The sequence below is a fragment of the Lepidochelys kempii genome, chromosome 1 (genome assembly GCF_965140265.1).
Source record: "Lepidochelys kempii isolate rLepKem1 chromosome 1, rLepKem1.hap2, whole genome shotgun sequence".
Taxonomy (NCBI): Eukaryota; Metazoa; Chordata; order Testudines; family Cheloniidae; genus Lepidochelys; species Lepidochelys kempii.
This window is the reverse complement of record NC_133256.1, coordinates 342,232,298-342,248,491: the sequence shown is the minus strand read 5'-3', so window position 1 is coordinate 342,248,491 and position 16,194 is coordinate 342,232,298. Positions and strand designations below refer to the sequence as shown.

Below are 16,194 nucleotides of genomic sequence, written 5' to 3'. Positions count from 1 at the left end.
GCAGGTCTGTAGGCAGATCTAATATGAATAAAGTGTAATGCTGTAGATCTATAGCATTTAGCTATGTTAACTATACAACACAAGCCAAGACAGAGGACTCTACACTGAAGTTGCAGCATAGATCTGAAACTATGGAGAGATACAGGAGGTACAGAAACTCCATCCCAACTGATCATACTAGTGAGTAAAGGAATCATTTAATCCGTTTTATGAAAAGATGAGCTGCCAAAATCTTAACCTGTTCCCTCCTCATCCCACGAGGGGGGCATTGCCCACCCCCCTCCGGGACTCCTGCCCCATCCAACCCCCCCACGTTCCTTGATGCCCCCCCCCAGAACCCCTGCCCCATCCACCCTCCTCCCCATCCCCTGACTGTCCCCAGAACGGGGCAGGAAGGTCTCATGGGCCACCATAGTGGGTACCCATCCCGCCCCGCCCCTAAGAGCCAGAGGGACCTGCCAGGGGGCGAGGTCAGGAGTCCCGGAGGTGCTTACCTGGGGCAGCTCCCAGGAAGTATCCGGCAGGTCCCTCTGGCTCCTAGGGGCGGGGGAACAGCCGCTCCCCCACCGATCACATCAAAAGTGGCGCCATAGGTGCAGACTCCCTGGGTGCTCTGGAGATGGAGCACCCACGAGGAAAATTTGGTGGGTGCAGAGCACTCACCGGCAGCTCCCTGCCCCGCGCCTGGTCCCAACTCACTTCACCTCTGCTCCACCTCTTCCCATGAATGTGCCGCCCCGCTCTGCTTCTCCACACCCCACACCCCGCGAATCAGCTGTTCGGCAGGAAGCCAGGGAGGGCTGAGGGCGATGGCTTCCCGCTCAAGCCGAGGGTGGCAGAGCTGAGCAGGGGCAGGGAGCGGTTCCCCCTACATGCCTCCCCCGCCCCGGTTACCTGCTGTAGCACAGGCAGCCCTCCTCGCAGCCCCCCGCCCCAGCTTACCTCCATCTCCCTGGGCCTGCACAGGAAGCCGCAGCCTGCTTCTCAACCCGCCCCGGCTTCCTGCGTGAACAGCTGATTCGCGGGAAGCCTGGGGAGGGGGAGAAGCAGAGCGGGGCAGCACGTTCAGGGGTGGAGACAGAGCGGAGATGAGCTGCGGCCGGGGGTGGGGTGGGGAGTTGTCAGTGGGTATTCTGCACCCAGCAAATTTTCCCCTTGGGTGCTCCAGGGCTGGAACACCCATGGAGTCAGCCCCTAAGGTGCCACTTTTGGCCGGTTAAATTTAGAAGCCCTTTTAGAACCGGTTGTTCCATGAGGGACAACCAGTTCTAAAAGGGCTTCTAAATTTAACAACCGGTTCTAGTGAATTGGTGCAAACCGGCTCCAGCTCACCACTGATTTTATGTACACAGTTACCATATGTCCCGATTTTATAGGGATAGTCCTGATTTTTGGGTCTCTCTCTTATATAGGCTCCTATTTACCCCCAACCCCCGTCCCGATTTTTCCACATTTGCTGTCTGGTCACCCTAGTTACAATCCTGATATCCTCTGACCGCTTGTGGTAATTAAAAAAGTGTTACTGCACTCTTAAAAACAGGAATATTGACACTTGTGTCCTAGCCAAATTCTCACCTGATGGATCTTTAGTTGTGCAATTGTAACTATCTGTAGTTTAAACTTAGACTTCACTTCCTCTCCTAAATAGCATTGTTTTTAAAAAGTGTTTTTTGGTAGATACACAAGCTCCATACAGGAAGCCAAACATACCAAGTCAACATAATATACTATGTTTAGAGCTTGCTGGGAATTTTCTGTCCAAAATCATTGACTGAAAATGTATTTTCTGGAAATTTCTGATTGACATTTTTTCAGTTTTTCTCAGAGAAAAACTGAAACAAGGTGTTTAATTTTGGCATTTCAACACAAGTAAAAATATTTTGGTTTGCTTAACTGCATCTTTCTATACCGCCACGTTGCATCACAGAAGTTGTAATTCAGATGCCTCTTGCCCCTAGTCTCCCTATGAAGCAGGCTCCCTGGCCAGACTACATCTCATGATGCAACATGATCTCCCTTGACCACACTGTGTGGTGTATCATGGAAGTCACATGACTGCAGATGTATCACAGAAGCCGTAGTCTGGGCAAGGAGTCCAGTCCGTAGAAGAAAGAGGGCATCAGGTACCTGCTCTATAACTCCTATGAGGCAATGCAAAACTATAAAAATCTCCCTAATGTTGAACTGACTCAAAAAGTGACACATTTTGGGTCAGTTTATTTAACTGACATTAAACATTCCAATTCAGGAACATCAAAATGTTTTGTTTCAATTTAAAATTTCAAAATCAAAACACTGCTATTTCCAAATGAATTTTTTTGTGGACTAAAACGTTCTGAAAAAATCTTGAATGTTTTGTCCCAGTTCAGGACGTGGGGGGGAGAGAGATTACATTGTAATCAAAATAAAAGTCAATCCTTTCCAAAGAAACACCAGAACCAAAGTACCTGATACCACAGCAAATAGCTCTCACCAAAAAACAAAAACAAATATCACTGCATGAAAGGGAGCAACTACCAAACAAAGGAGAGGGATGAAAGTGATTGCAGGGAAAGGCAACCTCTCAAGCGGGAAAAAAGGGAAAAAAAATAAAATCTTGTCCTTGCCAAAATTAAAATACTCCTTTCTGATTGCCTTTCAAGACATGATGAAAAATGGTTTAGGCTCCTGGGCTACTTCTGCGCTGCCCTACAGCTCAGACTTCTAAGGCGTGAATTGCAGTACGCAGCAAAATGCTGAGCCTGTGTGAACACTGCAGGCACAAACTAAAAAATTCCCAACTCACTTTAAGACCATGTTAATGCGAACTAGGAATCTTTTTACTCACTCCCACAGCATCCACATGGAGAAATTTAAGTGCAGTACTTCAGTATTCACACATCCCACTCCACCCCCATAGTCCAAACTGTGGGGCAGCACGGAAAAACCATGGGTTTGCCGGACTAAGGAAGTCCTGGCCCCATTCCAGACTGATCGTACGGAGAGCAGATTTGTCTCAACTGATTGCCCAGCAGTTGCAGGCTCACTTAAGAATATTTATACGTGACAAGAAACAAATGGGTGCAGTGTGAAAAAACACAAACAAACGGGATGCAAAGCAACTACTGAAATACGCAATGCCTAGATTTTACTATGTCCTTTCAGAACTTTCCAGATGAAAATTGTTACCCAAGATTCTAGGAATGGCCATCGAAGATTGTTACTTCATAGGTTTCTAGGGGAGATCTAGAGGGTCCTCAGCAGGTTTTGATTTTTATTACACCCTCTCTTTCCCCATCACTGAAACCCTCGCTCTTCACTCAAAGTCTCAGACTCAATTAGGACATTTTCTGAAACATAAAAAAAGGGGCTACCTCCAGAGTCCTGGACACCTTTATGTCCCTCAATTGAATATATCTTAGTATCCAAGTGCTTCTCCTAGTTATTACAAAGGGGGAAATGGCTGCAACATTTGCATATGTTGTTCAAGTGCTAATCTGTGACACCTCTAGTAAATAAAGTGCTATAGAAAACCAAATTCTACAACACGAAGTTGAAGGTTTTTTTATACGTGCCTCCATTCATTGTTTTTGACTATTTTCATTACCAAAGATGCCCTATTAAAAACTGGTTTCAGAGTGGTAGCCGCATAGGCACCGACTTTGTGGGTGCTCAGCGCTGGAGCACCCAAGGGGAAAAATTGGTGGCTGCTCTGCACCCACTGGCAGCTCCCCACCCCGCCCCAGCTCCACCTCCTCCCCCGAGCATGCCGCATGCCCGCTTCCCCCCCCCCACAGCTCTCAGCACTTGCGCTGTGAAACAGCTGTGGCAAGTGCTGGGGGGGGAAGAGGGGGAATGCGGCACGCTCGGGGAAGAGCTGCAGCAGGGATTTAGGGAAGGGGTCTAATGGGGCGCAGAAAGGGTGGAGTCAGGGCGGCGCCGGGGGCACGAGCTCCCACCAGCACCTGGGAAAGTTGACACCTACAGGTAGCCGTGTTGGTCTGTATCAGCAGAAACAACGAAGAGTCCTTGTGGCACCTTAGAGGCTAACAAATTTATTTGGGCATAAGCTTCCATGGGTGAAAAATACAGTAGGCAGGTATAAATACACAGCACATGAAAAGATGGGAGTTGCCTTACCAAGTGGGGGGTCACTGCTAACAAGCCAATTCAATTAAGGTGGAAGTGGCCTATTCCCAACAGTTGACAAGAAGGGGTGAATACCAAGGGAGAGAAAATCACTTTTGTAGTGCTAAGGAGGCCAATGCAATCAAGGTAGCCCATTTCAAACAGCTGACAAGAAGGTGAGTATCAGCGGGGGATATTAGTTTTTGTAGTGACCCATCCATTCCCAGTCTTTATTCAGGCTTAATTTGATGGTGTCCAGTTTGCAAATTAATTCCAGTTCTGCAGTTTCTCAGAGTCTGTTTTTGAAGTATTTCTGTTGAAGACTTGCCACTTTTAAGTCTCTTATTAGGTGTCCAGGGAGACTGAAGTGTTCTCCTACTGGTTTTTGAATGTTATAATTCTTGATGTCTGATGTATGTCCATTTATTCTTTTGCTGTTCTCCTCACCACACTGCATGGCTCTTAATCTTTCATTTGCCAAATGCCTGCAGGCTATGTATTACGCCCATTTTATTTTGAAAAATAAACATTCCCATAAAGTATTTTTTTTCACGTCTTCCAAGCTTTTGCAATCAAGACCTTTGGGTTGCCTTCCTCCATTCTTCGCTAAACTTGCAAATACAACCTGAAATCACTTCACAGAGTACAGTCCTCCCACCTCAATGTTCAAATACTTTGAAAGTTAAAAACCTCTAACAAAAAATCCAAACTGAGAAGATATTACACAGTAGCTACTCCCTAGTGCAGCACTAGAACCTGCCCCCTACTCTGAGTGGGGCATACTACAGCAGTATCAAAGCTATGCTTGTGACTTGATAACTTGTGGAATTTGCAACATGTATGACATAAGCCTTCAGGCCATCTGTTCAAATTCATCAGTTTGGAAAGTGACCCATCATCTGATGGCTTTTCAGAGTTCCAAGAGAGTTACTCTCAGTCCAATTCCTAGTGGATAGACGTCACATCACCAAGCCAGTATCTTTGTTGGGTACCACAGATGAGGCAAAAAGGATTGAACAGCAAAAGCCACCTCTAGATACGAGACAATTTTTCAGGTCAGAACTGATCCACAGTGCAGGTGAAAGTTAAGACAGCAGGAGCAAACTATATTTGTCCTTTGAACAGAGGACTTTAGTAACCAGTCCTGTTAGTCAGCAATCACTACTAACATTCTTCTCTTGATTAGAAGTGGATTTAATCCAAGAGCATACATAGCAATTTATCAAATTCTCTCACACAGATTTGCATTTAAAAAAAATTAAGGATTAATAAAAGTTTTATATGATTTCATTTAGTTCCTTCTCTACAAGAAAAAACAAAACATTGCTCCCCATACTACAATTTTAGAGTCTATAAAACACAAAATAAAAAGCACCAACAGCACTTAATAGCTTTTAGGTTGTCTATCCACCACAGCCCCCCGAAAGGAAAAACAAGTAAGAGCCATGAAGACCTGAAAATGCTAGAACTGGTGTACCATTCAGCATCCTCTCTACTAAGCAAGTCAGACCATCAAGAACATTCCACCCCAAGCATCTTCCTCAGAACTAAAAAGAAAAGGAGTACTTGTGGCACCTTAGAGACTAACCAATTTATTTGAGCATAAGCTTTCGTGAGCTACAGCTTGCAGAACCACCTGATCAACATCCTCTACAGCAAACAGGGAAAGATTAAGAATGAGCTCTCAAAAATGGATACTCTTATAAAAAAACAACCTTCCACACAAACTTCCTCATGGCTGGACTTTACTAAAACTAGACAAGCCATTTACAACACACACTTTGCTTCTCTACAAAAGAAAAAGAACACTAAACTTTCTAAACTACTACACGCCACAAGGGGCCACAGCAATGCTTCCCTCAACCCACCCAGCAATATTGTTAACCTATCCAACTATACTCTCAGCCCAGCAGAAGCAGCTGTCCTATCTCGGGGCCTCTCCTTCTGCCCCTCCACCCCCACGAACACGATACAGTTCTGTGGTGACCTAGAATCCTATTTTCGATGTCTCCGGCTCAAGTGAGCTGTAGCTCACGAAAGCTTATGCTCAAATAAATTGGTTAATCTCTAAGGTGCCACAAGTACTCCTTTTCTTTTTGTGAATACAGACTAACACGGCTGTTACTCTGATTCCTCAGAACTAGTTACCTACCCAGTTCCAAGTCCAATTCAAGGCATTAGCTATCATTTGCTAAATAAGGGGCTGTGGCCCATTTATCTCAACAGTTGCCACTTGTCCCTCACACTGAAACATGAGCTGATGGTTGGAAAGCTGTCAGAGCACAAGGTACATCTCACAGGACTGGGACAGAACTTCCCAGAGAGTTCAAACTGTAGCACTGGCTTCTAGCAAAGATTTAACAGCCCAGGTTTAACACCTGACTCAGAGAAGACTACTTCTCCTTACACAGGCATTTTAATTGAATAGCAGGTTCCCCACCTTACCCCACTTTACTTGGAATCATGCTCTGGGAGGCCATGAAATAGAGGATGCGGTTGGACAGCTAAAATCCCATTTAGGGATAATACTTATTTATGTACATGTCCTGTACATTTATGTACAGCTATTAGGGTGACAGGTACTTCAGAAATGCGAACCATAAATACCACAAGGATGTAAGACCACCAACAGTTCAATAGCTCTATTAAACATTCAACAAGGTCTTACATTTGTTCATAAATAAAACAGAAAACAGATGAGCAGTGGTGTTTTTACTATCAGAGTTCCATCATGCAGGATCATTCTATTTCAGAAGAATTTAAAAACCAATTAGCATTAAAACAGAATTTATACCACATATGGTAAGGATGATAGACGCCTCGCAGGGGCTACAAAGCCCAAGAAAATTTAATTAGATATTTTAAAGTTGCTCCAAAAGATGAAAATGGAGGGGGATGGGGGGAGAGTATGAGTTGAATGGCAGGATAACCTGTTCTTTAACCCTAAAACATACGACATTTTAAGATTCCTTTTCCATCACTCTAAACGTATCTCCTCAGTCTTGAATCTCTCCCCTGGTTCCCACTCTCCTACATTAAGGGCAAGCTTCTCATCTTCACTTTCACACCTTTCTGCTCTCTCATTTATACAGCTCCTAGAGATGTGCACAGCATTTCAGACAAATAAAATGTCATATGGTTGGGGTAGCAAGCATTTAAATTAGACATGACATAAGGAGAGACAGACGGTGGGATGCAGTTTGAAAGAGCGGTGAGATTCACACAAAATAAGGTCACGAGGGTAACCCTGTTTTTGTTATGTACTGAGCTAGTTTTCTTTTAAATTTATTTTATTCGTAATTTTGTGCAAAAGCAACAAAGTAGCAGGCTTTGAGGAGGGACCAGGAGGAGGTTAAATCCTATGTCCCATCTAAGTTCTTTTCCCAACCGTTCCCTTTGTTTCCTTCACCCACCCCGGACCATGTATCTTCTTCTGTGTTGCCCTACAAGCCTGTAAAACCTTCCCAAGTATTTGAGAAGTAGCCCCTGTAAAAATGAAGTCCAAAGATTTGTTCTGCAAAGGTATTCTCACTGCAGTGGCCACACCCTATTATGTGTATGTTCTGTACTGGATTATGCTGGGCACTCCCATCCCTTTGGGGTAGAGCTTTAGTTATCTTTGACTCATTCTAGCCACAGTAAAAAACTTCAGAACTCTACCTAAAGATTTTCAGCATATTTTGTTGCAAGTGCTACAGCAGTCAGTACTGAACATGTAAACAATAGTTCAGACCAACTGAATTGCTGCTACACAGTAACAAAAAACTGGTGCAGAGCAGAAATCAATATACTTTTTGTAGTAGGAATAGAGCCTGAGACATAAGCCCTTGTATTAGAGGCCTGGTATGAGGCAGGACCTGCTCACAGAATCTGGCAAGAACAGGGCTTATACTGCAAAAATACACATTCCCAAGAAGTGTTAAGTACAGAGTACACATGCAAACACATCCTGATATCAACAATGGTACAAAAACGTTCCCCAAGGATAACAGAAACACACTTATCCTAAAAGATAAGGTCAGGATGACAGTACGTAACTTGTTTGTATCAGGGTATAAAGATGAATCTCAAAGGGATTATCTTTGGCCAGCCTAGGGAGCAGTGGAAACTCCCACCATTGACTGAGCTGCCTCCACTTTCATGGGCATCCATGTCTTAATATCCTCATGGAGTCTGCCAGGTGCTATTACCCGTGCTTTGTCGATAATAAACTTGGCTGGATGCCTTCACACGTTAACGAATCTTGTGGTCATTGGGCGCTTCACTCAAGGTCTGCTGTGCCAACTGTCTGTGCAGAGCTGGAACAGCCAACCGGGAAAACACATACACGCAGCCAAACATCTGACCACACTTTTAACAAGATCAAAAGCAGTGCAGATATTTAGGGCACTTACAAAACATACAGGTATTTTTACTGGCACTAAGGTTCTTTTGTTTTCATAAAACGATGTAAGAACAGGCCTACTGAGGGAGCATATGATAGAGGATGGAAATAAAACCAACATTCAAAATAATTATGCCTGGGGAAATGTGAATCAAGTCCGAGTTCATCTATTTCAAACGTAATCTTAAATTATCTACAATTCCTACAGCAACCTTAACTGTACCCTTGCAGGCCAACATTATGGTACTTGCCCACACAACATACACATATACAGAAACATATGCTACAAGGCACAATTTAGATAACATTACAGTCAACTTATTTACAAAGACTTACCAGAGAAGCAACAGTAAAGCAAATATAGTTCCATTCCATTATACCAAAGCTTATGGCACATGCGGACTGATTAACACATGCCAGTTATTTGGTATGTCAGACGCTCCTCTTAATAAGTTTTCACCATAACCACAATAGTCACAACACCCTCCCACACCCTCAATGAAGAGCTTTCCCCAATCACAGCTTCCTGAAACCAGGGAAGGTAGAAGGGCCAGAAATGAAAGCGTTGAGATAAAACATGAATATATGAGTTTTCTATTGGTATAGGACATGTCCAAGTAAGCTGCTTCCCTCACCCACGCCCAGTCTTTCAATGAACAACTAGGCAAAACAGAATTTTATTATAAGGGTTAAACATGTCCCATTGCTCTGTTGCATGGCCTATGAAGTCTGAACAACGTCAAGTGGCCAGAATTATAAAAGTGAAGCTCAATCTAAAAAGAGATTTTTTTTTAAAGTTACCTTCTTATTCAACTGCTCTGCTCCTTTCAAGTTAGGAGGCATGTCTGAACACTTAAACAAAGGCATTTGACTGGGTTTTTCCCCCACACTGTTTTCCTTCTGCTAACAGTATAAGCCCTGTTCTTGCCAGAGCTCATTCAACTACAGGAGTGGAAGTTTGAGTCTATCGTGGCATGCTTATTAATAGAATTGTTAACCAAATTCCAACCACAGAGGCAAATTATGTCTTCATTTACACCTGTGCAACCCCACTGATGAAAACGGGTGACTTTGTTGGAGTCAGGATTTCACCCAATAGGCTCATATAAGAGCAAATTTTGGCTTACAGAATCTTGATTGGTGATGTCACATGAAACACAGCATAGCATTCCTATCCCAAGTTGAATTACCATGGCTAGCAAGTAGGGAAAAGTTTACTTGTAAATTGAGCACATTTGATCTGTAACCATGAAAAAATAACGGAATTTCACACCACCATTTTCACAGTAATTTCATAGTAGAAACACTTTCATGTCACATTATTATATGAACAATGCTGCATAAAACAAAATAGGAAGTATTTTAATAGGTTTCAGTCTAAAGGCCACTTGTAGTTTTCAAAAGCCTAATCTTTCTCAAGTGCTATGTAGACTTTCATCAATTTTCCAAAACCAAAATTTACTTCTGGGCATGCAGCAAGCATAAAAAATTCATCCCAAAGATAGAGGAATCAAGAAATTAAGGTACTAAAAAAGGGGGCTTAGAATGGAGAGTCCCATCTCAATCAATGTAGAAAGGTAAAATGCAGATTCTCTGTGTATAAGCAGCATTATAGGCAAGGTTGTTCTCATGCTAAGACTTCTAGCTATACTCTAACAGTCGTGCACAAAACCAACAGATTCTTTTTTCCTCTGATATATTTCATCCAAAGACAGACCAGACCTAACTCTACTTAGCTTTTGCCTATTGCATATGTTTACAAGTCCAGAACAGCATAGATCCATTCTTCTAAGTTATCCAGCCACTGTTTCTTCAGCAGTGACTTTTGACACCCCACAGTTTATTCACTCCCAAGTCCATGCACGCATCTGTTATGTAATTGTTACATATCACTAAACTAGTGAAGAGTTGAAAAGCTGAGGATTGTTGCAAAAATAAAATGTTACACGTTAATCACAGAGCAAAATACCATGCTCTTTACAAAAGATACACTATCTGGTATCAAGACAGACTTCAAAGCTCTTTGACTGGCATGTCCTACGCCTGGGGGAATTCTGCACCAAAACATTAAAAATTCTGCATATTTTATCTATCAAAACAACAATATAATCATACAGGTTTCGATTATTTTGGTAATTTATTTCAAAATATCTGTCAGCAAAAAAAAGATTCTGATAATTACCAGGCGTGTTAGTACAGAACTTTAATTTAAATTACAATACAGAAGTGTGTTTCCTGCACCCGTCAGAAGCAGTGCAAAGGCTTGGGGGAGTGAGGGGTAACGGAGGAGCTGAGGGAGAGGAAAGGAGCCTGGAGTGAACCTACAAGTTTGTTGGGTGTAGGTGGTAGAAGTATGGAACAGGTGTTTTTTGTTTTGTTTTGTTTTGTTTGGGGGGGGGCGGGGGTGAGGGGGAATTGTTAGGCAGTTCAGAAGCCTCCCCCATGCAGACCCTTGCTGACCCCAAGTTCTCCCATTCAGTCAGGCACACCTGCCCCTCTTCCCCAACCCCCATAGCCATGTGTCCCTGCAACTCTCCTCCCCTATCCCCATGGGGCCTTGCACCCCCCAACTCCCATTCAGCCCCTGGCTCAATGCCATCACCCCTCCAGCTGATGAGCCTACACCCCAGTCTGTCCCCATCACTAGCCATTCTGAATCCTAGTCTGTGATCCCCCCGCCCCAGCAGTCCCATGTGCCCCACTCTGTCTGTCCTAACCTGGCGCCGCAGGCAGGGTGCTGTGATGGACTTCTACTCCTGGGGGAATCCTGCACCATTCTGCATTCACAGAATTCACCCGCCCGCAATCCCCCGCAGAAAATACACTGTGCCCAAGAAGTGCTGCAGTTCCACCTTTCACCCACCATTGGCTATTCTGGTGCCACAGCAGCCTCCGGTGAGCGAAAGGCAGAACCGCAGCTCTTCCTGGGCAAAATGTATTTTCTGCAGGGGGGGAAAAATCTGCAGGACACACAAATTCTGCATGTGCACAGTGGCACAGAATTCCCCCAGGAGTAATGTTCAAATCATCCTACACCTGATCTATGAAAAATGCTGGGAATAAATATTCACTTGTGGGCATTCCAAACCCCTCTCTCTGGTGCACGCATAAATTAAAGTACACACATTCCACACGTAACTGTTAGATATTCATAACCTATCAAATCAGTTTCCTTCAACCACAGAAAAGCACACATTCAGAATTAGCTTACAATAACGTATGTCAAGCGTGACTTTTTAAAAATAGCCATTTGTAAATTTGAGCTCAAAAATCATTTTCTGAATGGCAAAGCAGCACACATTTAATGCTCCAGTCACTCAAAAAATGACCAAAAAGTTACTGGTGTTACTTTTTACACCTTGTATCACAACATATGAAAAGTAATACCATAATATAACACTTTTATCCTGAGACAAAATAAAAAGGCCACCGCATGTTTAAGGGCAATAAAACTTTACTAATACATTCAAATATTCTATACTCAACACAGTATTTGTGTTGCTTTACCTTGCTCTTCCATCACTAAGTATCTCAGAGCCAAATTTGCAGATTATATGGCCAAGATCATAGGGGGAAAAAAAAAGATAGTTAAAAAATACACTTGCACACTTATGGGAATTAGGGCTCCTGGTTATCACACAAATGACAGATTTAAATTCCTGGGCCTAAGTTTTCACTTCCCTGGGTGCTGGCACACACTGGAGACAACATCTTCACAAAAACTCTACAGCAGAGGTATGAGTGATATAAAGGGATTCCAAAAGGAGCCCCATTCAGACAGTCGCAGCAAAGTCTGGGTGAGCGAGGTAAAATAAACCAGGACCTCAAGATTCACAGTATATGAATTATGTAGCTTGAGTAAGTTATATTAGTAAACTGTCTCATTCCTCCACTTTTCTGCAAGTATGTCCTTGCTGTTTTCCTTTCAAAGAACAGCCACTACAGCAAAGCAAAGAACATAAGAACATCAGAATGGCCATAATGGGTCAGACCAAAGGTTCATCTAGCCCAGTATCCTGTCTTTCAACAGTGGTCAATGCTAGGTGCCTTAGAGGGAATTAACAGAACAGGTAATCATCACATGATCCATACCCTGTTGCCCAGGCAAACAGAGGCTAGGGACACCATCCTTGCCCATCATGGCTAATAGCCATTGAAGGACCTATCCTCCATGAACTTATCTATTTCTTGACCTGAGAGTATGTGTAATACCACAATACAAGACCAGTAGCAGAGCCACAGCTGGCCCCAGATCAGCCTTGTTCGGCTCACAGGACTATAAAATTGCTATGTAAAATATTTGGGCTCAGGCTGGAACCCAGACTCAGACCCCACAAGAGGGGAGAGTCTCAGAGTCTTGACTCCAGCCCAAACATGTACTCTGCAATTTTATAGCCCCACAGCCAAAGCCCTGTGAGCCTGAGTCAACTGATCTGGGCTCAGACTCAGTGCAGTGAGTTTTTTTAATTGCAGTGTAGACATACCCTGAGGGACCAGATAGGTCAGCTAATCCATAAATTGGAATCTTTCACCTCTAGGTCACTCACTGAAATGCAGCAAAAAACAGTGACCAAGTGTTATTTTGCTTGGTAGCCCAGGTGAAATGAGGAAATGACTCAGTCCAGTTCTCAGTGGACAAATGCTCCCATTGCAAAAACCACCAACACAAGTGGCCTTAATTGTTAGGCTAATGACTCAGAACATCATGGGGACTGACCTGCCGCTTCCCCCAGATATTGTCTCTTTAGTCAAGGTGAGTCTAGGTGGTATGGAAGGGGCAAGGGAAGCTTCTGTTCCTGCTAACCATGCTGTATCTGTTTTGGGAATAGAAGAATTCAACTCTTTTCAACCTTGAAGGCTGTCAATGCTGAACTTTTTACCAGCAGTAAACTTCTTGAATTTTTTTTAAAGCTCTGTACTGTAATTCATAGTAGGACAGTAAGCAGCTTCCCCAGCAATATTACTTGGCCACATGATCACATTTCTTTAAGTTTGTATTCTACTTTGCTTGCAGTCCATAGGATTTAAAATATTAAGCTATTACTCCTTGGCTACAAGGCTTCACTGTGTTCTAGTCTAACCAGTCTAAAAGACCATGAAATGGAACAGCTATTTTGAATATTTTGCCTGAATACAGCGTAGTCACAAGTGCCAAGACTGGCACATGTATAAGAAGAGATTATTTTCTACTCAGAATGCTGAAAAAATGCATTTACCTATCTTAATGAATCGACAGGGGAACATCTGTTCATCAATTTTATGCTTCAAGGAGAATGTTTCTTTGTTATAATCATTCTTTAAGCCACTGTGGAAAAAATAAATAAAGTTACTAAATCTTACCTTGTATTTTAGAACTAACTAGTAAATGCAACCTAGGTCATGTCTGAAATGTGATGGTTTCATTTTACTACTGATTCATAAGTATGCATGTTGAACCAGTGTCTGGATTGAATCAGCCACTTTACCTCCCAAGGAGGTAACATGTCTAGTGATATGAGTAGGGAACTGGAGTCAGGAGATATGGATTCTGTTCCAGTCTATGCGGACTCAAAATGTAACTTTAGGCAAGTCACTTCTCTGCAACTCAGCTTTCCCATTTGTAAGCCATAGATAGTACTTGCCTTCCTCACAGGAGCATTATGAGAATTAACTGATTTTAAAAGTGCTCTGTGATTTCCAGATGAAAAAGTACTACATGAAGTGCAAGGTATCAAGATTCGTAATAAAATAAACCTGGACTTTAGTATAGTTACATCAAAAATAATACATGAAGAAATAATTCCTGAAAAATTGAGAAGTCAAATGACACAGACTGCTCAACTATACCAGCAAACTACTAGCATACTATTTCAGTCCTTCCCTCTTCCTATCAAGTTGCCCCACAATTCAAGCACTAAGCAATAGCAATTTAAAATTACTAAACTGGGGCAGCTCAAATCTGAAGATGCTTTTGAAATCCTACTACATGGTCCTGTAGGATATCTATGCTAGGTTCTTCATGTCACATGGTTTCACCTGGTAAGGCAGCACTAGTCTGATTCTTTGATCAAGGAAGTGCAGCCAACAAATACTGACTACTTCAACAAACCAGCACACACTCCCTATAACTGGGCTTTCCTGTTGCTGGCCTCCAATTAACATTGGCTCTTGCTGTATGGCTCCTCTGCACTTGAAGTGCAGTGAGTGATCTAAATATTATCTCTCCCTTTCAACTTAGGAGGCAGAAGACTGGCTAGGTGGCCTTCTCAAATTTAAATTAGTAATTATTTTAAGATCTATGATAAGTCTAAAACTGGTAATAGGCTGCCTTCCGTAAGATACCTACCACTGGACTACCAAATCAAGTGATTTAAGACAAAGAAGAAATTAGTTTTGTACTCTACCCTTTGACAGAGCAATCAATATGAAGGTAAAACAGCTGAGTAGTTCAGACCTGTATTGTTATAATGAGTTTCTATACATATGCAGTCGAGAACACTTACTACACAACTCCTAAAGAACTATTAAAAGTTTTCCACAACTGTAGCTCAAATTTAGGGGCATGTCTCAGGTATGCAGAAGAAAGGAATCTCAGCCCACAAGCATTGCACCCTGGCTCTTCAAAACCTCCAGGAGCTCACCCTCCACAAATCCTCTGTGGTTAGAACAAGGTAGGGAAGGCTTCCCAGAGCTAAATTTTGGCATATATGCTCCTTGGCCTGACCATATCACATCAGTTATCTGCGCAGGGGCTGTACATGGGGCCACAGGAGCCAACAGCAGGCTTACACTAGCAGCCTTTTTGCACTGTTAACCGAGTGCCATCTGGGAGAAAAGAGGGAGGGAAGAACACTGTGGTCCAGCCTTTGATTTAGGATGGATTTACAAGTTGCTGAAATCATCTCTTACCTGGATAATAGGTCTGTCATGTTTTCTTCATTCATCCCACCAAAGACTTTAAACTTCTTTAAATTGCAGACATGAGTCTTCTCATATTTGCCAAAGGTGATACTTTGGACTATAGCAGGTCTTTCAAGTTTCAGAATCAAATACTGTGAAAAGAGGAAAAAACGAGAAAATTCTGAGTACAAAAATAAATGCTGCAGAGCATGCACCTAGAAGGAGGAAAATTACAGCCTTCAAATTTTCATAGGTAACGCCAAGGCTGAAGGACAACAATTATTAATGTTGGTACTCCAAATTATATGGTCCCTGCCTGTGAATGAGATTAAACAGCCTTATGTGGGCTGCATATTAGGAAGTACTCCTTTAAAAGAAATCTACACAAGCAGAAAATAAGTCATACCCAGTATGCTATTCAAGACCTCATGTATTCCTTCTGGGAGTTGGAAGAAAGACTCCAGAAGGCATTGCATAATATGGCCAGGTGCTGGATAACTGACTCAGCTATGCACTAATGCTTGAACTGAAGCTTAACTCTGGAGTACATTCTGTTGATTCAATCTCTTAGATGCTAACATACAACTTCCATTAACTATGTCAGCTCAGAGACTACCTGGTCCCAGAGAGCAAAATGAGCCACTAAAAGCTTGGCTCATAGGTAACAGGTGAACCAATTGCCTAAAAAGCATATAAAATTATATTTGGCCATTTCATTTGCTATCAGGAGCTTCTCCTAGTCCATAAGGAAACTGATCAGAAGGGTTTGGCTCATGAGGCTCTCCTTTCAGCTGTTCCCTGTGCGCAGAGGGGTTGGCATACTT

General features: G+C 42.8%; 1 protein-coding gene across 6 annotated transcripts in view; it reads right to left on the bottom strand.

The window, feature by feature from the left end:
* The window catches only part of MKLN1 (muskelin 1), a 180,647-nt gene that overhangs the window by 118,050 nt on the left and 46,403 nt on the right, over nt 1–16,194 (bottom strand). For 4 of the 6 annotated variants that reach the window (XM_073328850.1, XM_073328852.1, XM_073328854.1 and 1 more), the window contains exons 3-4: nt 15,380–15,522; nt 13,708–13,796 (exon numbers count right to left, since the gene is read on the bottom strand). The exons of 1 other annotated variant lie outside the window; for it this stretch is intronic. In XM_073328850.1, coding sequence (XP_073184951.1) covers nt 13,708–13,796; nt 15,380–15,522 — 232 coding nt within the window. Of the gene's footprint in view, nt 1–11,998; nt 12,897–13,707; nt 13,797–15,379; nt 15,523–16,194 lie in introns of those variants that run through there. One more of the 6 variants, XM_073328853.1, reaches the window with a different exon arrangement.